The sequence below is a fragment of the Piliocolobus tephrosceles genome, chromosome 1 (assembly GCF_002776525.5).
Source record: "Piliocolobus tephrosceles isolate RC106 chromosome 1, ASM277652v3, whole genome shotgun sequence".
Lineage (NCBI taxonomy): Eukaryota > Metazoa > Chordata > Mammalia > Primates > Cercopithecidae > Piliocolobus > Piliocolobus tephrosceles.
In genome coordinates this window covers 93505286-93530421 of record NC_045434.1, presented here as the reverse complement: position 1 = coordinate 93530421, position 25136 = coordinate 93505286, and the positions used below count along the sequence as shown (strand labels likewise).

The following is a 25136-nucleotide window of genomic DNA, read 5'->3' as shown; positions in this document are numbered from 1 at the left end:
TCTCCAACTCCTGACCTCAAGTGATCTGCCTACGTCAGCCTCCCAAAGTGCTGAGATTACAGATGTGAGCCACTGTGCCCAGCCTACTTTTAATACTACATGAATATTTCTTTGCGTGTGTGTGTGTGTGTGTGTGTGTGTGTGTGAGAGAGAGAGAGAGAGAGAGAGACAGTATGACACCAGGCTGGTCTGACACCCAGGCTGGAGTGCAATGGCATGATCACAGCTCACTGCAGCCTTGAACTCCAGGGCCCAAGTGATTCTCCCACCACACCCTCCTAAGTAGCTGGGACCACAGGTGTGTATCACCACACCCAGCTAATTGTAGAGCCCCTCACTTTTGTAGAGACAAGGTGTCTCCTTAAGTTGCCCAGGCTGGTCCCAAACTCCTGAATCCTGGCCCAAGCAATCTTCCTGCCTTGGCTTCCCAAAGTAATGGGATTACAGGTGTGAGCCACCTGGCCTAGCCTAATTTTTAAAAATTTTTATTTTTAGTAGAGACAAAGCCTCGATATGTTGCTCAGACTGGTCTCAAACTCCTGGCTTCAAGTGATCCTCCTGCCTCGGCCTCCCAAAGTGCTGGGATTATAGTCATGAGCCATGTAATGACTATAAGCACCTGGCTTTTTTTTTTTTTTTTGCACAACAGGGTCTTGCTACATTGCCCAGTCTGGAGTGCAGTGGTGCAGTCATATCTCCCTGTAACCTCAAAATCCTGGCCTTAAGCCATCCTCCCAGCTCAGCTCCCCAAATAACTAGGACTCTAAGCATGCACCATCACCCCTTTTTTCTTTGTCTTTTTAATGCTATCCTTACCTACTCCCCCGACAAAGGGAGTGTTTATGAAGTGTTGAGGTGAGAAAGTTGTCTAATGGACTGTAGAAGCATATATTTACAATTTTATGGTGACAGTTACTCTTCTGCTCTGTCAAATTGATTTACAAAGTCAGGGCATTTTATAATTATATCTGATGAAATGTGGTTTTAATGGTCATCTATATAAAATGTCATCAGGGATTTCCTCTACAATTATGAGTCTGATTTTTCGTAGGAAAAAATGCAAAACTGAAAGCATGTTAGAAACAAAAAGGCCTTAGCAATTACCTAGTTTATTTCCCTGACTTTACAGATGAATAAATTGGATCTGAGCTTTGATTTAAGAAAGGAAAATGCCTGTATAGTATATGTTTAATTCATGAAGTTGTCTACCTAGAAAGACTATAATAAGACGCTGAATTCTACAACAGAGTATGATTCAGAATGGTCAAAGTGTGGAGCAATATTTGTGATTCTTCAGGGAAACCTCAAATGCATTCTGAAGGGGAGATACCTTCACTGCCATCAGGCAGCCAATCTGCAAAACCAGTAAGCCAGCCCAGGAAATCAACCCAGCCAGATGTTTGTGCCTCTCCTCAAGAAAAGCCACTCAGGACTCTGTTTCACCAACCTGAGGAAGAGATAGAAGATGGTGGACTCTTCATTCCAATGGGTAGGCTTTCTTCTTTTTAATTAAATGAAACATCTTTATTGAAGTATAATATGTAGAAAACTGCACATATCCTAAGATATCCTGAATTCACTATATTTTCACCAATTTAATACACCCTTGTAAGCAGGACCCAGATCAAGATACAGAATGTTATCAGTACCCAGAAGTCCATCTTGTCTTCCCTTTCAATTACTCTCTACCCATAGGTTAACCACTATCCTGATGCCTAGCAGCATATATTGGTTCAATTTTTTTTTTTTTTTTTCCTTTTGAGACGGAGTTTCGTTCTTGGCTGGAGTACAGGGGCATGATCTCAGCTCACTGCAACTGTTGCCTCCTGGGTTCAAACGATTCTCCTGCCTCAGCCTCCAGAGTAGCTGGGATTACAGGCACCTGCCACCACACCCGGCTAATTTTTATGTTTTTGGTAGAGACATGGTTTTGCTATGTTGGCCAGGCTGGTCTCGAACTCCTGACTTCAGGTGATCCAACCACCTTGGCTTCACAAAGTGCTGGGATTACAGGTGTGAGCCATTGCGCCTAGCCAGTTGTTTTGTCTTTTTGTCTTTTATTTGAATGGAATCGTGTGTACATTTTATAACTGCCGTTTTTTTTTTTTTTTTTTTTTTTTGAAGACAGGGTCTCACTCTGTCACTCAGACTGGGGTGTAGTGGTGCCATCACAGCTCACTGTGGCCTTGACCTCCTGGGTTAAAGTGATCTTTTTGTCTCAGCCCGGAGTAGCTGGGACTGTAAGCGCGTGCTGTCACAGGCAGCTAATATTTTTTTTCTTTTTTTTTGAGACAGAATCTCGCTTTGTTGCCCAGGCTGTTGGAATGCAATGGCTTGATCTCAGCTCACTGCAACCTCCACCTCCTGGGTTCAAGCAATTCTCCTGCTTCAGCATCCCTAGTAGCTGGGATTACAGGCACCTGCCATCATGCCCAGCTAATGTTTGTTTTTTTTTGTAGAGGTGGGGTTTCACCATGTTGGCCAGGCTGGTCTTGAACTCCTGACCTCAGGTGATCTGTCTGCCTTGGCTTTCCAAAGTGCTGGGATTACAGGCATGAGCCACTGCACCCGGCCCAGCCAGCTAATTAAAAATTTTTATTTTTGTAGAGATGGAGCCCCACTGTCTCAACTCCTGTGCTCAATTGATCCTCTTGCCTCGGCCTCCCAAAGTGTTGGGATGACAGGCGTGAGCCACCGTGCCTGGCATTGTGACTGCGTTTATTCTCTCAATGTTTTTTTTTTTTTTTTTTGAGACAGAGTCTTGCTCTGTCACCCAGACTGGAGTGCAGTAGTGCTATCTTGGCTCACTGCAGTGTCCACCTCCCGGGTTCCAGCGATTCTCCTGCCTCAGCCTCCTGGGTAGCTGGGATTACAGGCACGGCCACCATGCAGGGCTAATTTTTTTATTTTTAGTAGAGATGGGGTTTCACTGTGTTGGCCAGGCTGGTCTTGAACTCCTGAGCTCAGGTGATCTGCCAGCCTCGGCTCCCGATGTGCTGGGATTACAGGTGTGAGCCACCGTGCCCAGCCTCAATATTTTTTGTTTTGTTTTGTTTTGTTTTGTTTTTGTTGTTGAGACAGAGTCTCGCTCTGCCGCCCAGGCTGGAGTGCAGTGGCACAATCTTGGCTCATTGCAAGCTCCGCTTCCTGGGTTCACGCCATTCTCCTGCCTCAGCCTCCCAAGTATCTGGGACTGCAGGCCCCTGCCACCTCGCCTGGCTAATTTTTTGTATCTTTTAGTAGAAACAGGGTTTCACCGTGTTAGCCAAGATGGTCTCGATCTCCTGACCTCGTGATCCACCTGCCTCGGCCTCCCAAAGTGCTGGGATTACAGGCATGAGCCACCGTGCCCGGCCAACATTGTTTTATATTTATGAAATTCATCCATATTCTTGGATGTACTTGTAGATTGTTCATTTTTATTGCTGTGTATCATTCTGTTGTTTGAATATTTTATGTATCTTTTATTTTCTTTTTTTTAATTTTTAATTTTTTTTAAGAGATAGGTACTGCTCTGTCACCCAGGCTGGAAGTTCAGTGCCATGATCAAAGCTCACTGCAACCTTGAACTCCTAGGTTCAAGTGATCTTCTCACTTCAGCCTCCCCAGTAACTGGGACTCTAGGTGCACACCACAATGCCTGGCTTTTTCATTTTTATTTTATTATTATTATTTTTTTAGAGACGGTTTTCACTATGTTGCCCAGGCTGATTTTGTATTTCTGGGCTCGAGCAGTCCCTCCTTGATCTCTCAAAGTGTAGGATTACAGGCATGAGCCTCCTCACCTGGTCTGCTTTACGTTTTCTTTATCCATTCAACTCTTTGTTTTGTTTTTTCTTTTTGCTTCTTTGTGCCCATTGTTACTCCCAGGCTGGAGTGCAGTGGCGTGATCTCAGCTCACTGCAACCTCTGCAACCTCTGAGTTCAGGCGATTCTCCTGCCTCAGCCTCCTGCGTAGCTGGGATTACAGGTGCGTGCCACCGCTCCCCTGCTAATTTTTGTATTTTTAGTAGAGACGGGGTTTCATCATGTTAGTCAGGCTGGTCTCAAAGTCCTGACCTCATGATCCACCTGCCTCAGTCTCCCAAAGTGCTGGGATTACAGGCGTGAGCCACTGTGCCTGCCCTTTTTTTTTTTTTTTTTTGATATGGAGTTTTGCTCTCGTCGCCCAGGCTGGAGTGCAATGGTGCAGTCTTGGCTCACTGCAACCACTCCCTCCTGGGTTCAAGTGATTCTCCTGCTTCAGTTTCCCAAGTAGCTGGGACTAAAGGCACGTGCCACCATGGCTAGCTAATTTTTTTTTTTTTTTTTTTTAAGTAGAGGCAGGGTTTCACCCTGGTCTTGAACTCCTGACCTCAAATGATCCGCCCACCTTGGCCTCCCAAAGTGCTGGATCACAGGTGCAAACCACTGCACGTGGCCCCATTCAATTCTTCATGAGTATTTGGATAGTTTTCAGTTGTGGCTACTCTGAGTGGTGCTGCTGTGAATAATCTATACATTTTTTGCTGAACATATGTACTTCTTTTTGGATGGAAATGCTAGCTCATAAGGTTAGGCATCCTTAAAATTCTTTTGAAATACTCAATTTTTTATTGTGAAATATAACACAGACACATGACTAAAGACTTCTTTATTTGATTTAGCAAATGGTGTGTGTGTGTGTGTGTGTGTGTGTGTGTGTATGAATCTTGCTCAGTTGCCTAGGCTTGAGTGCAGTGGTGTGATCTCGGCTCACTGCAACCTCCGTCTCCCGGGTTCAAGTGATTCTCCTGTCTTAGCCTCCTGAGTAATTGGAATTATAGGGGCACAGCACCGTACCCGGCTAATTTTGTATTTTCAGTTTCACCATGTTGGCCAGGCTGGTCTTGAACTTCTGACCTCAGGTGATCTACCTGCCTTGGGTTCCCAAAGGGCTGGGATTACAGGCAGTGGGCCACTGCATCCAGCCTCACTTTGGCAAATGGTTTTAAAATGAACATGTAATTTTTCTTATTGCATATTCTAGACCTTCATTACTATGTAGGTTATAAGTAGTAGTGATAGTTGACATCTGTGTCTTATTTCTGAACAAAACAGGAAAATGTTCAGTATTCCTTCATTATATTGAGGATAGTTACAGGCTTTCCATAGAAATATTTTTTAGGTTAAGGAAATAATTTTCTTTTCCTAAGTTTTCTGAGTTTTTTCATATATTGAATTTCATCAGATGCTTTTTCCTATCTCTGTTAAGATCATGTGTTTTTCCTCTTTCATTTTGTTAATGTAATAAGTTACATTAGGTGTATTGAGGTATAAAATAAAATGTATCTGATGGGTTTTGAAAAATATGTACAGTGGGGCCAAGCGTGGTGGCTCATGCCTATAATCTCAGCACTTTGGCAGGCTGAGCCGGGTGGATCACCTGAGGTCGGGAGTTCGAGACCAGCCTGAGCAACATGGAGAAATCGAGTCTCTACTAAAAATACAAAATTAGCTGGGCGTGGTGACACACGCCTGTAATCCCAGCTACTCAGGAGGCTGAGGCAGGAGAATCACTTGAACCCAGGAGGCAGAGGTTGCGGTGAGCTGAGATTGCACCATTGCACTCCAGCCTGGGCAACAAGAGCAAACTCCATCTCAAAAAAACAAAAGAAAGAAAAATATATACAGTTGTGTTAAGTGCTGCCACAACCAATATGGAACATTTCTGTCACGCCAAAAGTTGCCTAATTCCCCTTTGCTATCCCCTGTTCTCAAACATTGGCAACCACTGATTTCTTTTCTATTTCCATAGTTTTGCATCTTCTGTGCAAATGTTCCATACTGGGCATACTGTCATATAATATGTGTCCTTTTACATCTGGTTTCTTTCACTTGGCATAATGCTTTTGAGATTTATCCACTTTACTGTCAGCTTTCTGGGCTAAGTTCCTGGAGCAGCTATTTTGGAATTCTGGTGATGCTCTTGGTTTATTTGCAGAAGAACAAGACAATGAAGGAAGTGAGAAAAGGAGAAAAAAGAAAAAGGGTACCAAGAGGAAACGAGATGGAAGGGGTCAAGAAGGGACCTTGGCATATGACCTGAAACTGGACGACATGCTTGACCGTACCTTGGAGGATGGTGCCAAGCAGCACAATCTAACAGCGGTCAATGTCCGAAACATCCTTCATGTGAGTAAGACTGGGGCAGCTATGTTAATGGAAGGGAACTTTTTCATGGAAAGCATATAAAAATACTCAGCAAATTCTTGACTCTTGGCATGTTAATCACCAATTTTATGGGTTACCTGTGATAGAGCATTTTACGTTTTTACATTTTTTTTTTTTTTTGAGACGGAGTCTGGCTCTGTCGCCCAGGCTGGAGTGCAGTGGCCGGATCTCAGCTCACTGCAAGCTCCGCCTCCCGGGTTTACGCCATTCTCCTGCCTCAGCCTCCCGAGTAGCTGGGACTACAGGCGTCCGCCACCTCGCCCGGCTAGTTTTTTGTATTTTTTAGTAGAGACGGGGTTTCACCGTGTTAGCCAGGATGGGCTCCATCTCCTGACCTCGTGATCTGCCCATCTCGGCCTCCCAAAGTGCTGGGACTACAGGCTTGAGCCACCATGCCCGGCCCGTTTTTACATGTTCAAGATAGCTTTCTCCTTGTACTCGTACAAGTTTGAAATATGAACACATGTTAAAGAAGAATTTAATTGGAAAGATAAACTGTTCCTGTTTTCCACTGATTTGCATATTTACTGTATTGTTTAGCAGATTCAATGTTGATTATGTTCATAGTGGGTTTGCTCTTTTGTGGGCTGATATGTCTAAAAAGATGCCCGGTTAATAGTTTATTGCTCTTTGTACATATGTAAATACTTTTCTTGATATGTAGCAACACAGCTATTTGCAGAGCTTTTGCTCTTTGTTACTCTTTCTCTTAAGCATATAGTTACTTACCTCAGGATCTCTTTTTACATGAGCCATTCCTGTTCCTAGTAGCAGCTAATGAGATTGGTTCATTTGCTGCTACCTTGTTTGAAACTGTGGTTCTGGCCAAAACTTACTTCTGCCTTCTTTGCTTTCAGTTGCGTTGCTTTATCCCAGTCTGATGCTATTCGAGTATATGGTTCTCATTTGTCCTGTATACACGTCTAACAGAGTTAACATAGAGGGAAGAGTATTGTCTAGGTGACAAACCCTTGTTGCATAAAGTGTAATTTCATCTTTCTCCAGGAAGTAATCACAAATGAACACGTGGTAGCTATGATGAAAGCAGCCATCAGTGAGACAGAAGATATGCCAATGTTTGTGAGTAGTTGACTCTTTTAATGTCTTGGAACAGAGTTGTCTGTAAACTGGCTAAGGGTAGGAAGTCACTTAGGAGTTTGTAAACAGTTTGACAGCTAGGGTGAAAGTTAGCATCCCAAAACACAAGAATTACGTGGTAATTTTTACTTATTTTATTTGTTATTTTATTATTATTATTTTTTTAGAGACAAGGTCGTGCTGTGTCACTAAGGCTAGACTCAAACTCCTAAGCTGGACTCAGAGATCCTCCTGGTTCAGCCTCCTGAGTAGCTAGGACTACAGGAGCATGCGAGTATGCCCAGCTAATTTAAAACAATTTTTTTTGTAGGGGATGTCTCACTATGTTGCCCAGGCTGGTCTCAAACTCCTGACCTCAAGCCATCCTCCCACCTTGCCCCTAAAATGCTAGGATTACAAGCATGAGCCACCTCACTGAGCTGTGATTTTTATTGAATATTTCCTTTTTTCTCCTTAGGAGCCTAAAATGACACGCTCTAAACTGAAAGAAGTAGTGGAAAAAGGAGTGGTAAGCATTCTGTTTTTTTGTTTGTTGGTTGTTTTTAGCTTGGTAAATAGGATCTAATTCACCCATATGGAAAAATATAGGAAAGATTGTGGTCTGAATTTTCCTCTTTAAAGAAATATTTGTAAAAGACAGTAGAATTGTTTCTACATGATCATAAGCTGTAATGATCATAGTTTATTTTAGTAGATATGAAGCATTGCTTTTTGGAATTGCTAGAACGATAACCATTTGGAATGGCTGAAACCAACGGGTGAGACCAGTTTTTCTATTTATGTTACAACACCTGTTGCAAAGTGTGTAGTATTTTTCATAGTGTGTTCTAGGGGACAGTTCCATAAAAATCACTTTGGTGTGGGATCCCTCAGGCATGCTTATTAAAAATGCATACTTTTGGCCAGGTGTAGTGGCTCATGCCTGTAATCCCAGCACTTTGGGAGGCCGGTGAATCACTTGAAGTCAGGAGTTCGAGACCAGCCTGGCCAACATAGTGAAACTCTGTCTCTATTAAAAATACAAAAATTAGCTGGGCGTGGAGGTGTGCGCCTGTAATCCCAGCTGCTTGGGAGGCTGAGGCACAAGAATCACTTGAACCCGGGAGGCGGAGGTTGCAATGAGTGGAGATTACACCACTGCATTACAGCCTGGGCAATGGAGTGAGACTGTCTCAAAAAAACAAAAACAAAAACAAACAAAATAATTCCCATACTTTTGGGCCCACCCCAGACCAGAGAATCAGGACCCATGGGCAGGGCCTTGGAATATGCATTGGCAAAACACAACAGTTAATTCTTTTGAATACTAAAGTATGAGAACCACTTGAAGACATCTAAAGTATTCTGGTACAGCAAGCTCTTTGGTGCTTGGAGCTATGCTGTATCCTTCTTAATAAGCACTTGACTAGTTCGTGCTTACAAGACAGTTAATAGTCATGAGGGAGTTCATTATATTTCTGATAGTAAGGAAGATTTGCCTTACAGACTGAAAATACGTATCATAGGTTTTATCTGTCCTGGTTTTATTCCTTGGAGCCTGATAGAAGAAACAAGTCTAGGCTGGGTGTCGTGGCTCATACCTGTTATCCCAGCACTTTGGTAGGTGGAGGTAGGAAGATCGCTTGAAGCCAGGAGTTCAAGAGCAGCCTGGGCAACATAATGAGACCCTGTCTAGAAAAAAAATCAAGAAAAGAAATTGGTGTATTCTTCCACATGACTTTTCCTACAGTTGAAAAAAACTAGTATGTCGTTTCATAACATTTTCTTGGCTATACATCCCCCAATTTGTCCCCCCCACTTTTTTTTTGAGATGGAGTCTTGCTTCATCATCCAGGCTGGAGTGCAGTGGCACGATTCTGGCTCACTGCAACCTCCGCCTCCCAAGTTTAAGTGATTCTTCTGCCTCAGCCTCCTGAGTAGCTGGGATTACAGGTGTATGCCACCATGCCCGGCTAATTATTTTTTTTTTTTTTTTTTTTTTTTTTAATTTTTAGTAGAGATGGGGTTTCACCATGTTGGCCAGCCTGGTTTCAAACTCCTGACCTCAAGTGATCTGCCTGCCTCGGCCTCCCAAAGTACTGGGATTACAGGCGGAGCCACTGTGTCTGGCCTTTCTGTTTTGAGATGGAGTCTCACTCTGTCACCCAGGCTGGAATGCAGTGGTGCAATCTCAGCTCACTGCAACCTCTGGCTCCCAGGTTCAAGCGATTCTCATACCTCAGCCTGCTCAGTACCTGGGATTATAGGCATGCATCACCGCACCCGTCTATTTTTTGTATTTTTAGTAGAGGTGGGGTTTCACCATGTTGGCCAGGCTGCTTTTGAATTGGCCCATGTGATCACCCGCCTTGGCCTCCCAACATGCTAGGATTACAGGCATGAGCCACCGTGCCCATCCCATATCCTTTTAAAAGTACACCAAAAGAGCTGGGCACGGTGGCTCACGACTGTAATCCCAGCACTTTGGGAGGCCGAGGTGGGCGGATCAGGAGGTCAGGAGATCGAGACCATCTTGGCTAACACGGTGAAACCCCATCTCTACTGAAAATACAAAAAATTAGCCAGGCGTGGTGGCAGACGCCTGTAGTCCCAGCTACTCTGGAGGCTGAGGCAGGAGAATGGCGTGAACCCAGGAGGCAGAGCTTGCAGTGAGCAGAGATCATGCCACTGCACTCCAGCCTGGGCGATAGAACGAGACTCCGTCTCAAAAAAAAAAAAAAAAAAAAGGTATGCCAAAAGAAGACTACTAAACCAGATGTGGTTTGACTAGCGTAGTTAGATTGTCTCCACAGTGTTCCAGATTATATATTTATCCTAATGTAGCCTAAGGTCAAATTGACCTTTTTTTGGTCTGGTTGACTAACCCTTGTTGCATAAATTGAAATTTCATCTTTCTCCAGGATGTGATCACAAATGAATAGGTGGTAGCTATGATGAAAGCAGCCATCAATGAGGAAGTTCTATGACGTCTACTTGACATATAGAATATAATTAACATGGCTGGGCGTGGTGGCTCATGCCTGTAATTCCAGTACTTTGGGAGGCCGAGGCAGGTGGGTCACCTGAGGTCAGGAGTTTGAGACCAACCTGGCCAACATGGTGAATCCCTGTCTCTACTAAAAATATAACAATTAGCCGGGCGTGGTGGTGGACACCTGTAATCCCAGCTACAGAGACGAGAGGATCGCTTGAACCCAGGAGGGAGAGGTTGCAGTGAGCGGAGATCACACCACTGCACTCCAGCCTGGGTGATAGAGCAAGACTCTGTCTTACAGGAAAAAAAAAAAAAAAAGAATATAATTAACATTAATTATTTGATTTGGTGGAAAAAAATCCAAGGAGATCCAAATTAGGCTCTGGATTGTGTTTATTGGCCATAAATATAGATGTAGAGAAGTTGGGCCATCCAAGACTGTGTAGTTTATGTAGGAGAGGAGGTTTTTTTTTTTTTTTTTTAATAACGGAGTCTCGCTCTGTCACCCAGGCTGGAGTGCAGTGGCCGGATCTCAGCTCACTGCAAACTCCGCCTCCCGGGTTTATGACATTCTCCTGCCTCAGCCTCCCGAGTAGCTGGGACTACAGGTGCCCACCACCTCGCCTGGCTAGGTTTTTGTATTTTTTTAGTAGAGACGGGTTTTCACCGTGTTAGCCAGGCTGGTCTTGATCTCCTTACCTCATGATCCACCCGTCTTGGCCTCCCAAAGTGCTGGGATTACAGGCTTGAGCCACCACGCCCGGCCGAGAGCGGGTATTAAAATGTAGGTCTCTTGCTTCTTAATTCTTTCTTTCTTTTTTTTTTTTAGAGACTTGCTCTGTTGCTCAGGCTAGAGTACAGTGACCTAATCATAGCTCACTGCTGCCTTGAACTCCTGTGCTCAAGGGATCCTCCTGCCTCAGCCTCACAAACAGCTGGACCTACAGGCATGTGCCACCATGCCCAGCTAATTGGTTTTTTTGAAACTTTTTTTTGTAGAAATAGGGTCTTGCTTTGTTGCCCAGGCTGATCTCAAACTCTTGGGCTCAAGTGATCCTTCTGTCTTGATCTCCCTACATGCAGGGATTACAGGCATGAGCCACTATACTTGGCCTTCTTAATTCTTACTAGACTGACTCCAACACACTTCTGAATGCTGGCTTGCCTTTCTAATGGATTTGGCGGTAGGTAGGAAAGGGAAATGGACCTGAATCACATCATTTCCTTTACCCTATATTGGTCCCATCTACACAGCACTAGGTAAATGGTCAGAACATAGCACGGCTGATTTGATTTGAGAAGCTAAGACTCCTTTTAGAGACAGAACCTAATGGCCAGTTGGCTTTTGTTCATAAGGTGATTTTGGTTGGGTTACAATTAAATGGTCAAGAAATTATACATCCTCAATGGCATTTTATCAGCAATATATAAGAACTTTAAAAAAGTTCTTTAGGCTAGGTGTGGTGGCTCACACCTATAATCCCAGTGCTTTGAGAGGCTGAGGTGGGAGGATTGTTTGAGCCCAGGAGTTTGAGACCAGCCTAGGAAATCTAATGAGACTCTGTCTCTATAAAAAATTTTAAAAATTAGCGAGGTCTGGTGAGGAGGCATGCCTGTAGTCCTAATCGGGAGGCTGAGGCAGGAGGATCACTTGAGCTCAGGAATTTGAGGCTGCAGTGAGCTCTGATAGTGCTACTGCTCTAGCCTGGGCAACAGGGCAAGATCCTGTCTCAAAACAAAAACAAAAACAAGAAAAACTTTCCCTCTAGGTCTTATAAAAATTTTCAAACATTCAAAAAGTTGAAAGATTGTTACAATGTATGTAAATTCTAAGAGTAATATTTTGCCATATTTGCTTTATATGTTTGTGTTGTTTTTTCATGTCCTATTGGAAAAATAAGTGTGGACAACTTGAAACTTTGCCCTAAATCCCCTAGTAAAAATGTGTTTTTTTTTTTTGTTTTTTTGTTTTTTTTAAAGCAGCTCCATAGGCAGAGCAGGTCTACTCCATGGGCAGAATAGTCCATAAAAGCTTTTCATGGCTGGCTTTTGGAGTTGTGCTTACGGTGGATTCATGTAACTGATTACAAAAATATATTGCTGTTAAAAGACTACTGTAACCAAAATATCTTAGGTTTGTGTAGTTTAATAGTTTATAAATAGTTTTCACATCTGTTGTTCCATGTGAACTGCGGCTGTGATATGAGCAAGGTAGACATTGTTTTCTTTATTTATAGAAAGAAGTGAGGCTTACCAGGTGTAAGGCAGAAATGCTCATGACTGTAATAGATTCTTTCCTCGTTTCTTTCTTTCTAACTCTGACAAATAATTGAGAGTATACCCTCAGGGATAATCAACACCTCTAGATCACTGCAGGTACTTGTTAAGTATATGGCTCTTAGTGATGGTACAGAGGAAGTAAACATGAAAAACAATTATTTCAGTTAAGATAACTTAATTATTTATATTCTTTGTTGGTAGGTAATTCCAACATGGAATATTTCACCAATTAAGAAGGCCAATGAAATTAAGGTAAACTTGGAAGAAATAATTGTTATTCTTTTCCAGAAAGACTTCATCGGTTTTGAAACTTAAGTACTTCCTCTTTAACTTTTCTTGATCAATCTTTGTTTTAATTCCAGCTTTGTTTTTTTCCATTCTATTACTCTTAGGTTTGCATCTCATGGAATTCACTTTAACCTCTGCCTCGTGTTATTTGCTTTAGCTGTACATTATGCTCTTAGGATTTTTTTTTTCCTGCCCTGCTTCTTCCCCTTATTTTCCAAATAAATATGATTTGTGTTTCCCATTAGTTCATTTCTTTCTAATTGTACTAATGTAGCCTCCTCAGTTTGTGGATATCCATCTTGAAGAAGATGATTCCTCAGATGAAGAATACCAACCGGATGATGAAGAAGAAGATGAAACTGCTGAAGAGGTCAGTGAGTGTTAGTTGGTAGTGTTTGTCTTAATAAAGCAGGGTATACTTTGCTTCTTTAGTAACGTCACTTGTAGAGAGGATTGAGACATGGTTATTTTTTCAGCTCATTTCTGTGCTTTAAGCTGTTTTTCTGCCTTTTATTTCTCCTTTAATTTTATAATCTATTGTATTATGAAATATAGCATAGAAACATGCATAGAATAAAAATGTATAGCTTCAGTTATTATAATGCAAATCCTCATGAAACTCATAGCAAAGTCAAGAACTGTAACGTTACTAGGACACCCCCGTATACCCTCCCCAGTCATAATCACCTCCCTCCCCCTAAAAATAACTACCACCCTGCCTTTTAGTAATTATTTCTTTGCTTTTCTTTATAGTTATATCACCTCAATATGTATCTCTACACACTATAGTTCAATTGTTACTGTTTTGAACTGTATGTAAATGCACCCATGTTTATATGTTTTGTTCCTAGCTTTTTAAAATTCAACATTATGCTTTTGAGATTCATTTATACTACTGGTTTTAGCTCTCTTTGTTCACTTTCATTGCTGTGTTAATATGTCCTTTGACTTGTTTCTTAATGTATTCTTTGAATTGTTTTGTGAAAGGATTTTAGACCAAGGCCTTACACTTTGTAATACGGATTAGGATAGTGATCTGATCCCTGTCCCCATCTTTAGGATTTTTTTTTTTTTTTTTTTAATCTCCTCTGTTGCCTATGGAGTGCAGTGTGCGATGTTGACTCACTGCCATCTCCACCTCCCGGGTTCAAGCGATTCTTCTGCCTCAGCCTCCTGAGTAGCTGGGATTACAGGCATGCGCTACCATGCCTGGCTAATTTTTTTATTTTTAGTAGAGACAGGGTTTTGCCATGTTGGCCAGGCTGGTCTTGAACTTCTGACCTCAAGTGATCCACCCGCCTCGACCTTCCAAAGTGCTGGGATGACAGGCATAAGACACTGCACCTGGCCTTTAAGTTTCTATTTAAATTTTATTTTCTGTTACTATAACTAGTTGAGTGATGGAATTTTTTTTTTTTTTTTTTTTTTTTGAGACAGAGTCTCGCTCTGCCACCCAGGCTGGAGTGCAGTGGCGCATCTTGGCTCACTGCAACCTCCGTCTTCTGGATTTAAGTGATTCTCCTGCCTCAGCCTCCCAAGTAGCTGGGATTACAGGTGCGCACCACCACGCCCGGCTTATTTTTGTATTTTTAATAGAGACGGGTTTTCACCATGTTGGCCAGGCTGAGTGATTGATATTTTATGATTCCTTCTCTTGAGATACTTCAGACTTTGTGGAATGAGGTAGGGGCATAAATATTAAGGTGAACTGGATTTATTTTGTAGAGCTTATTGGAAAGTGATGTTGAAAGCACTGCTTCATCTCCACGTGGGGCAAAGAAATCCAGATTGAGGCAGTCTTCTGAGATGACTGAAACAGATGAGGAGAGTGGCATATTATCGGAGGTAAATCAGCATCATACAAAAGAGATAAGTTAGACATAACTGTGTAAGTAGATTTTTCAACTGTGTAAGTAGATTATCCATGGTGATTCTGGGCTGTCACCGTTTTTCAAAGTTTGTTAAGTTAGTAAACAGTTCAGAGAAGGCTAGAGTTCAGTGGTAACTAAAGAACTTTTCTGACTTCTCATTAAGGGGCCAAAAATGTGCAACTAGCGGAGTTTCTTTTCTCCTACCCTTCTCTTCTTTCATATCTGTGCTTTCTAATGTTGTCCTAAAGCCATTGTTATTAATTTCCCAAATTTTGGTAAACTAAGTAGCATTCTGTTGACTTCTCTAGAAATAGGATGAAAACTAATTAGATCAATACACTTGGAGTCTTTGTTTTTATGTACCTCTAACTAGAGAAGAGAAAGGACAATGGTGTATGGAAAGTCTGCCTCTTTTTCCCTCTCTTTTTTTTCCTTTTCTTGCTTTCTCTTTCTTTCTTTCTTTCTCTTCTCTTTCCTTTCTTTCCTTCCTTTCCTTTCCTTTTTTTTCTTCCTTTCTTTTCTTCCCTCCTTCCTTTTTTGATGCAGTCACCTCTTTTAATCAGGTTGAGAAAGTCACCACACCAGCCATCAGGCACATCAGTGCTGAGGTAGTGCCCATGGGGCCCCCGCCCCCTCCAAAGCCGAAACAGACCAGAGATAGTACTTTCATGGAGAAGTTACATGCAGTAGATGAGGAGCTGGCTTCCAGTCCAGTCTGCATGGATTCTTTCCAGGTAAATATTAAAACTGTACTTCACTGAGAAAGTCAAATGGAGTAATCTAGTTGTTGCTCAGGCTGGGAAGGGAGAGGAAAAGATAACTACAACTTTATATAAGTAAGAATTAGTCTTTGATACTTTCTATTTGGCTAGTGCTATTTTTTGCTAAGTGACAATGGCAGTTTGGGTTTTTTTTTTTTTTTTTGAGACAGGGTATCACCCTGTCACCCAGGCTTGAGTGCAGTGGTGTGATCTTGGCCCACTGCAACCTCCGCCTCCCAGACTCAAGTGATCTTCCCACCTCAGCCTCCCGAGTAGGTGGGACAAGTATATGCCACCACACCCGACTAATTTTTTAGTTTTTTGTAGAGATGAGATCTCCCTATATTTTTGCCCAGGCTGGTATCGAACCCCTGGGCTCAAGTGATCCTCCCACCTTCCTCTCAAAGTGCTGGGATTACTGGTGTGAGCCATCGTGCCTGACTGAGAATGGCAGTTTCTTTTTTTTTTTCTTTTTTTTTTTTTGAGCCGGAGTCTTCCTCTGTCACCCGGGCTGGAGTGCAGTGGCCGGATCTCAGCTCACTGCAAGCTCCGCCTCCCAGGTTTACACCATTCTCCTGCCTCAGCCTCCCGAGTAGCTGGGACTACAGGCGCCCGCTACCTCGCCTGGCTAGTTTTTTGTATTTTTTAGTAGAGACGGGGTTTCATCATGTTAGCCAGGATGGTCTTGATCTCCTGACCTCGTGATCTGCCCGTCTCGGCCTCCCAAAGTGCTGGGATTACAGGCTTGAGCCACCGCGCCTGGCCAGAATGGCAGTTTCTAAGGAAGAAATGAACTATGTAGCAGAGAGCATTTTAAAATGTAGAACACAGCAAAAAGCTTCACCCAAATTCCCCCAAATTAACCTTTTACCACAATTGCTTGATGGTTCTCTTCCTCTTTCTTTCTGTATACACATACTGTTTTCTGAATCATTTTAGAGTGTGGTGCAGGCATGATGCCATTTTACCTCTCTACATGCTTTTGTGTATATTTTCTTCTTTTTTTTTTGAGACGGAGTCTTGCTCTGTCGCCCAGGCTGGAGCGCAGTCTCGATCTCGGTTCACTGCAAGCTCCGCCTCCCGGGTTCATGCCATTCTCCTGACTCAGCCTCCGGAGTAGCTGGGACCACAGGCGGGCGCCCACAACCACACGCGGCTAATTTTTTGTATTTTTAGTAGAGACGGGATTTCACCGTGTTAGCCAGGATGGTCTCGATCTCCTGACCTCGTGATCTGCCCGCCTCTGCCTCCCAAAGTGCTGGGATTACAGGCGTGAGCCACCGTGCCCAGCCTCTTTTTTGTGTATATTATCTAAAAATTAGTTTATTCTCTTGTATTAACACGGTATAATAGTGTGTTAATCAAAATCAGGATATAGGCTGTGTGCAGTGGCTCGTGCCTGTAATCCTAGCACTTTGAGAGGCCAAAGTGGGTGAAACACTTGAGGTCAGGAGTTCAAGACCAGCCTGGCCAACATGGTGAAACCCTATCTCTACTAAAAATACAAAAATTTGCCAAGTGTCTTGGCGCATGCCTATAATCCCAGCTACTCGGAAAGCTGAGGCAGGAGAATTGCTTGAACTCGGGAGGCAGAGGTTGCAGTGAGCTGAGATTGTACCACTGCACTCCATCCTGGGCAACGGAGAGAGACTCTGTCTCAAAATCAATCAATCAATCAATCAGGATACAGTAATATAACATAATATATTAAAGTGCCTATTCTGGTTTTGTCTATTGTCTCAATAATGCCCTTTATGTTGGAGGAAAATAAATTTTTTCTCTATTCAGCATTCAACCCTGGATTAAATATCTATTTAATTGTCTTGTTCTTTAGTCTCCTTTAATCTGGAACAGTTTCTCAGTCTTTGTCTTTTATAACCCTGATAGTTTTGAGGAGTATACACCACTTATTTTGTAGAATGTTCTTCAATTTTTATTTTTCTAATATTTCATCTTAATTAGATTCAGGTTTTGCACTTTTGTTACAAATACTGGAAGAGTGATGTGTATTTCTCAGTGCATCATATCAGAAGGCACATGATGTCTGTCATGTTAACTTTCATCACTTGGTTGAGGTTGTACGTGCTTGGTTTTCCTACTGTAAAGTTATTATTTTCTATTTTTAATTAGTATATATCATATGGGGATATACTTCAAAGCCGAATTCCTTTCTTTCTTTTCTTTTTTTTTCCTAGATGGAGTCTCACTGTCTTGCCCAGGCTGGAGTGCCGTAGTGTGATCTTGGCTCACTGCACCTCTGCTTCCTGGGTTCAAGTGATTCTCCTGCGTTAGCCCCCTGAGTAGCTGGGATTACAGGCGCATGCCACCACGCCTGGCTAATTTTTTGTATTTTTAGTAGAAATGGGATTTCACTGTGTTAGCCAGGATGATCTCGATCTCCTGACCTCGTGATCCACCTGCCTTGGCCTTCCACAGTGCTGAGATTACATGCATGAGCCACTGGGCCCGGCCTTCTTTTTTTTTTTTGAGACATAGTCTTGCTCTGTTGCCCAGGTTGGAGTGCAGTGGCGCCATCTTGGGTCACTGCAACCTCCACTTCCCAGGTTCAAGTGATTCTCCTGCCTCAGCCTCCCGAGTAGCTGGGATTACAGATGCCTAACACCACACCCAGCTAATTTTTTGTATTTTTAGTAGAGATGGGGTTTCACCACATTGGCCAGGCTGGTCTTAAACTCCTGACCTCAAATGATCTGCCTACCTTAGCCTCCCACAATGCTGGAATTACAGACGTGAGCTGATGTGCCCAGCCCAATTAATCAAATTATTTTTCTCACACTAATATTAGCATCCATTGATTATTCTTTCTTTTTTTTTTTTGAGATGGAGTCTTGCTCTGTTGCCCAGGCTAGAGTGCAGCGGTGCAATCTCAGCTCACTGCAAGCTCCACCTCCCGGGTTCACGCCATTTTCCTGCCTCAGCCTTTCAAGTAGCTGGGACTACAGGCGCCTGCCACCACACCCAGCTAATTTTTTGTATTTTTTAGTAGAGACAGTGTTTCACCGTGTTAGCCAGGATGGTCTCAATCTCCTGACCTTGTGATCCACCTGCCTCGACCTCCCAAAGTGCTGGGATTACAGGCGTGAGCCACCGTGCCCGGCCTTAGCCGGTAAATTTTAATGTTCCAAGTTTCCCCTATCATTCTTGCAGGTCAATGAAAAAATGTCTGTCCTAAAATTTTAAAGTATAATATAATAATTTAAAAATAAATCCTAAAATTAAAAAATATAATTAAGGCTGGACACAGTGGCTCACACCTGTAATCCCAGCACTTTGGGAGGCTGAGGCAGATAGATCACCTGAGGTCAGAAGTTTGAGACCAGCCTGGTCAACATGGTGAAACCCCGTCTCCACAAATACAAATATTAGCTGGGTGTGGTGGCAAGCACCTGTAATCCCAGCTACTTGGGAGGCTGAGGCACAAAAATTGCTTGAACCCTGGAAGCGAAGGTTGCAGTGAGCTGAGATGGCACTACTGCACTCCAGCCTGAGTGACAGAGCAAGACTCCATTTCAAATATATATGTTTATATTTATAGTTATATATATATGTAATGTATATAATTAAAAATAGAATATTGAATGGAATAGTAAGTCATTTAATCACCATGCTTTTGAGTGAATAAATCCTAGTAGGGGCAGTAATTAGTTTTTTTTTTTTTTTTTTTTGAGACGGAGTCTTGCTCTGTCACCCAGGCTGGAGTGCTGTGGCCGGATCTCAGCTCACTGCAAGCTCCGCCTCCCGGGTTCACGCTATTCTCCTGCCTCAGCCTCCCGGGTAGCTGGGACTACAGGCACCGCCACCTCGCCCGGCTAGTTTTTTGTAGTTTTTAGTAGAGACGGGGTTTCACCGTGTTAGCCAGGATGGTCTCGATCTCCTGACCTCGTGATCCGCCTGTCTCGGCCTCCCAAAATGCTGGGATTACAGGCTTGAGCCACCGTGCCCGGCCAGCAATAGTTTTTTATCTAACCATTTATTTAGCAAACACATACTGAATGGTTGAAGTTGAGAAACAACAGTGTAGAAGACAGAAAAAGTTGTTCGTCACGGAACTTACAGTCTATTGAGGAGAGATAGACTATAAACATATAAACAAGTAAATTCGGATAGTGGTTAAGTGCTATGAACTAAATTAAAATGAGGAAATATGAAACTTCCTATCAGAGAACTTTAGATAAGCTGATCAAAAAAGACCTCCTTGGCTGTAATTCCTTCACTTTGGGAGGCCTAGGCTACAAGATTGCTTGAAGCTAGGAGTTTGAGACCAGGCTGGGCCATATAGTGAGACTCTGACTCTCCAAAAATTCAGAAAAAGTTTCTAGGTGTGGTGGTGCATGCCTGTATTCTTAGCTGCTTGGTGGCTGAGGCGGGAGGATTGATTAAGCCTGGGAGTTTGAGACTACAGTGAACCATGACTGCACCCCTATACTCCAGCATGGGCAATAGTATGAGAACTTACTTTAAAAAAATAAAAAAAACAGGTTCGGGTTTGGTGGCTCATGTCCGTAATCCCAACACTTTAGTAGGCCAACGAGAGCGGATCTCATGAACCCAGGAAGTCAAGACAGTGAGACCTTGTCCCTACAAAAAGTATAAAACTTGGCTGGGCATACCGGCACGCACCTTTAGCCTCAGCTACTTGGGATGCTGAGCCTAGGAGGTCGAGGCTGTAGTGAGCTGTGATCACGCTATGGCACTCTAGCCTGGGCGACAGAGCAAGACTGTCAAAAAACAAAACAAAACAAAACAAAAAGGCCTCTTTGAGGAGATAGCATTTAAGCTGAGATCCGAATGGAGGAAGCCAGGCAAGTAAAAGATCTCGGGAGGAAAAGTGCTCCATATGGAAGAAACAGCACATTCTAAGTCGCTAAGATAGAGACAACCTTGGCATGGTTAAGGAACAGAAACTACATGAAGGGTGGGATTGTGAAAAAGAGAGGTAGAAATGAGGTGAGAGAGCAAGGCAAGAGCTAGATCATGAAGGTCTTAGGAAACCATGATTAGGAGTGTAGATTGTATTTTAAACATTAGAATAGATGCCCACTGTGGTGGCTCATGCTTCTAATCCCAGCACTTTGGGAGGCCGAGGCGGGTGGATCACCTGAGGTCAGGAGTTCGAGACCAGCCTGGCAACATGGTAAACCCCGTCTCTAACAAAAAATACAAAAAAATTACCGGGTGTGGTGGCACACACCTGTAATCCCAGTTACTTAGGAGGCTGAGGCAGGAGAATTGCTTGAACCTGGCAAGTGAAGGTTGCAGTGAGCTGAGATCACGCCACTGTACTCCAGCCTAGGAAAGAGTGAGACTCCATAAAAAAAAAATTAGGAAAGATTTTTGTGATATTTTCGGATTAATGTTAAAAATTCCTTTTGGTTAATGTGTGGGAAATGGACTAGAGTAAGGCAAGAGGGTAAACAGAAACCCATTAGGAGGTTGATGCAGTGTGGTCTAGGGGGAGTTTCCCAAATTGATCTACAGATTCAATGCAGTCCCTATCCAAATCCCAGCTATGATTTTGTAGAAATTAACAACCTAATCCTAAAATTCATGTGGAATTGCACAGGCCCAAAATAGACAAAACAGTCTTGAAAAAGTACAAAGATGGAGGTCTCTCACTTTCTCCCCCATCTGTACAAAAAATGAAAAAAATTAGCTGAACATGGATCCAGTGGCTCACACCTATAATCCCAACATTTGGGAGGCTGAGCAGGTAGATCACCTGGAGCCAGGAGTTCAAGACAAGCCTGGCCAACATGGTGAAACCCCATTTCTACTAAAAATACAAAAATTAGCCAAGTGTGGTGGCACATGCCTGTAGTCCCAGCTATTTGGGAGGCTAAGGCAGGAGAATCGCCCGAACCTGGGAGATGGAGGTTGCAGTGATCCGAGATCGTACCACTGTACTCCAGAAGGGGCGACAGAGCACGACTCCATCTAAAAAAAAAAAAAAAATTAGCTGAGCATGGTGGTGCATGCCTGTAGTCCCAGCTACTTGGGAGACTGAAGCAGGAGAATTGCTTGAGCCCAGGAGTTCGAAGCTGCAGTCAGCTCTGATTGTGCCAGTGCTCTGGCTTGGATAACAGATCGAGACCCTATCTCTTAAGAAAAAAACAAAACAAAAAACGCCAGGCATGGTGGCTCACAACTGTAATCCGAACACTTTGGGAGGCTGAGGCGGGCAGATCACCTGAGGTCAGGAGTTCGAGACCAGCTTGCTCAACATGGTGACACCCCATCTCTACTAAAAATACAAAAATTAGTTGGATGTGGTGGCCAGCGCCTGTAATCCCAACTACTTGGGAGGCTGAGGCAGGAGAATCGCTTGAACCCAAGAGGCAGAGGTTGCAGTGAGCCAAGATGACACCATTACATTCCAGCCCGGGCAACAAAGCAAGACTCCGTCTCAAAAAAAAAACAGTATTGATAGATACTACAACAGGGTGGGATTTGAATGCATTATGCTAACTGAAAGCGGCCAGAGACAGGCCACACATTGTATGATTCCATCTAAGTGAAACGTCCAGCATAAACAAATCCATAGAGACAGAAAATAGATTAATGCTTACCGGGGCTGGGAGGAGGGGGAAAGGGAAGTGATTACTAATGGATGGGGTTTCTTTTGGGGGTAATGAAATGTTCTGAAATTAGATAAGGGTGATGGTTGTATAACTCTGTGAATATATGAAAATCCATTCAATTATACACTTTAAAAGGGTGAAATTTATGGTATGTGAATTATATCTCAATAAAGCTGTTACAAATTTTCATAAAATGTTGGTTTCAAACTGATGTCATTTATTTTATTTTATTTCTTTTTTATGTCGTGTTTCTTAAAGTTTCTCAAGCAATAATAAATCCAAATTGTTTAGAGGAAAGATCCTGTTACTTAAGCTAAGATGAGAAGAAAAGGAGTAATGATGAGGTTTGGAAACATCACTCACTCAGTGACTTGTTTTTCTTTCTCCGTTGTCCAGCCCATGGATGACAGTCTCATTGCATTTCGAACGCGTTCTAAGATGCCCCTGAAAGATGTTCCCCTGGGCCAACTAGAGGCAGAGCTCCAAGCTCCAGACATCACTCCAGATATGTATGACCCCAATACAGCAGATGATGAGGACTGGAAGATGTGGCTAGGGGGACTTATGAATGATGATGTGGGGAATGAAGGTAAGTTTTGGTTTGTGATTTATTATATATAGTGGCCATTATCGGTTGTAAAATTTTTATTATTTGGAAGGGTATAGAATGGAATGGTTTGGGTTAATTGATTTAATTTATATTTAACTGATAATTTATCTTAAATCAGTAGTTAATTTTTCTTTTTCTTTCTTTTTTTTTTTCATGAGATAGGGTCTCACTCTGTCACCCAGGCTGAGTGCAATGTTGCAGTCACGGTTCATTGCAGCCTTGACCTCCTGGGCTCAAGCAATCCTCTGCTTTATCCCACTGAGTAGCTGGGACTACAGGCACATGCCACTGTGCCTGACTAATTTTTTTTTTTTTGTAGAAACGAGGTCTCACTATGTTGCCCAGGCTGTTCCCAAACTCCTGACCTCAAGCAATCCTCCTACCTTGGCCTCCTGAATGCCAGAATTATAGGCATGAGCCACCATGCCTGGGCCAGTTGTTAACATTTCTTTCTTTCTTTTTTTTTTCTGGGTAAGGAATCTTTTGAATCCTAAGATTGTTGAATGCTGCGATTTGAATCCCTTGAAACATACATGCACACATAGTTTTGTTGTTGTCTTTTGTTTTTGAGACACCGTCCCAAAACAGGGTGTTGCCCAGGGTGGATCACAGTAGTGTGACCATAGCTCACTGTAGCCTTAAACTCCTGGGCTCAAGAGATCCTCCTCAGGTCTCAGCCTCCCAAGTAGCTGAGATTACAGGCATGCAGCACCTCGCCTGGCTAATTTTTTAAAAAATTTCTGGGCCGGGCACGTTGGCTCACGCCTGTAATCCCAGCACTTTGGGAGGCCGAGGTGGGCAGATCACGAGGTCAGGAGATCAAGACCATCCTGGCTAACATGGTGAAACCCCGTCTCTACTAAAAATACAAAAAAATTAGCCGGGCGTGGTGGCGGACGACTATAGTCCCAGCTACTCTGGAGGTTGAGGCAGGAGAATGGTGTGAACCCAGAAGGTGGAGCTTGCAGTGAGCTGAGATCCGGCCACTGCACTCCATCCAGGGTGACGAGCAAGACTGCGTCTCAAAAAAAAAAAAAAAAAAATTTCTGTAGAGAAATGTTGCTCACGCTGGTCTTAAACTCTTGCCTCAAGAGATCCTCCCACCTCGGCCTCCCAAAGAGCTAGGATTACAGGCATGAGCCACTGTGCCTGGCCTGTTCAAAATTTTATGTATGATTTCATTAGGGTTCAATGATTTACCAAAAGAACATCGTGTTAGTTAAGGGTCTGCATGATGAAGTGAAAGAATCCTAACTCTATCTTGCTGGGGTGAAATGAAACCAGACTTTGGAAGTGTAGTAAATCAGCAGTGGAACTGAGGCACTGTTAGGATCCCCCTTTCCTCTCTATTTTACTTCCTTTTGTCACTCAGCTCCCTTCTCACATTTATTTTTCTACAAGGTTAGAACTCTGTTCATAAGCACTCCATGATTACTTTTTGCTTTGTCTACACTTCAGGACTCTCCCCTACAAGCTTCACTTATAAAATCCAGGGGAACAAGTCAGATCGGCTTGGTTTGATCTCATGCCCAGTCTCTTGGTGTTGCATGGGATTAATAGGGAGACTATTCAGCATGGAGTCTGGTGATTGATAGCACCTCATAGAACAGTGTGGTTGAAATATGTGGTAACCCTAAAGAAGTAATGGTATTATCAGAAATGGGGAAGCAGTAGTGATCAGGTAAAAGTTTGGATGGAAACAGACTAAGTAGGCCAGGTGTGGTGGCTCACGCCTATAATCCCAGCACTTTGGGAGGCCAAGGTGAGCGGATCACAAGGTCAAGAGATTGAGACCATCCTGGCCAACATGGTGAAACCCCGTCTCTACTAAAAATACAAAAATTAGCTGGGTGTGGTGGCGCATGCCTGTAGTCCCGGCTACTCAGGAGGCTGAGGCAGGAGCATCACTTGAACCTGGTAGGCGGAGGTTGAAGTGAGCTGAGATAACACTACCACACTCCAGCCTAGCAACAGAGTGAGACTCCATCTCAAAAAAAAAAAAAAAAAAAGAAATAGACTGAGTAAATGGTTGTGTAGGTAATGCTAGGAGTAAGTCAGGATAAGTCAATGAAAGGAGATAACAAGTCTTTGAATGTACCTTATGATACTATTAATCATTACATTGTCTATCATTTGGCAAATGTTTGCGTACTTTCTTTATACAAGGCATTGTGCTAGACTCTAGAGGGATAAAGGAGCATAATCATTTGGTCATGGAATAAAAGCTGTATGAATGACAGGGTGCCTGGCCCATTGTTAGGTTCACAATACATTGTATTTGTTTGTATGTGTGTGTGTGTGTGTGAGACTGGGTCTCACTCTGTCACACAGGCTGGTGTGCAGTGGTGAGATCTCAGCTCACTGCAGCCTTGACCTCCTCGGCGCAAGCAATTCTCTCACCTCAGCTTCCTGAATAGCTGGGAATACAGGCTTGTGCCATCACGCCCGGCCAATTTTTGTATT

At 43.1% G+C, this 25136-nt stretch overlaps 1 protein-coding gene across 1 annotated transcript in view; it reads left to right on the top strand.

The window, feature by feature from the left end:
* The window catches only part of LOC111543946 (GON-4-like protein), a 78090-nt gene that overhangs the window by 26579 nt on the left and 26375 nt on the right, over positions 1 to 25136 (top strand). Inside the window, exons 3-11 of the mRNA XM_026457050.1 lie at positions 1298 to 1489; positions 5963 to 6153; positions 7198 to 7272; positions 7748 to 7798; positions 12746 to 12796; positions 13107 to 13202; positions 14558 to 14677; positions 15267 to 15437; positions 22460 to 22652. Coding sequence (XP_026312835.1) covers positions 1298 to 1489; positions 5963 to 6153; positions 7198 to 7272; positions 7748 to 7798; positions 12746 to 12796; positions 13107 to 13202; positions 14558 to 14677; positions 15267 to 15437; positions 22460 to 22652 — 1140 coding nt within the window. The remainder of the gene's footprint in view (positions 1 to 1297; positions 1490 to 5962; positions 6154 to 7197; positions 7273 to 7747; positions 7799 to 12745; positions 12797 to 13106; positions 13203 to 14557; positions 14678 to 15266; positions 15438 to 22459; positions 22653 to 25136) is intronic.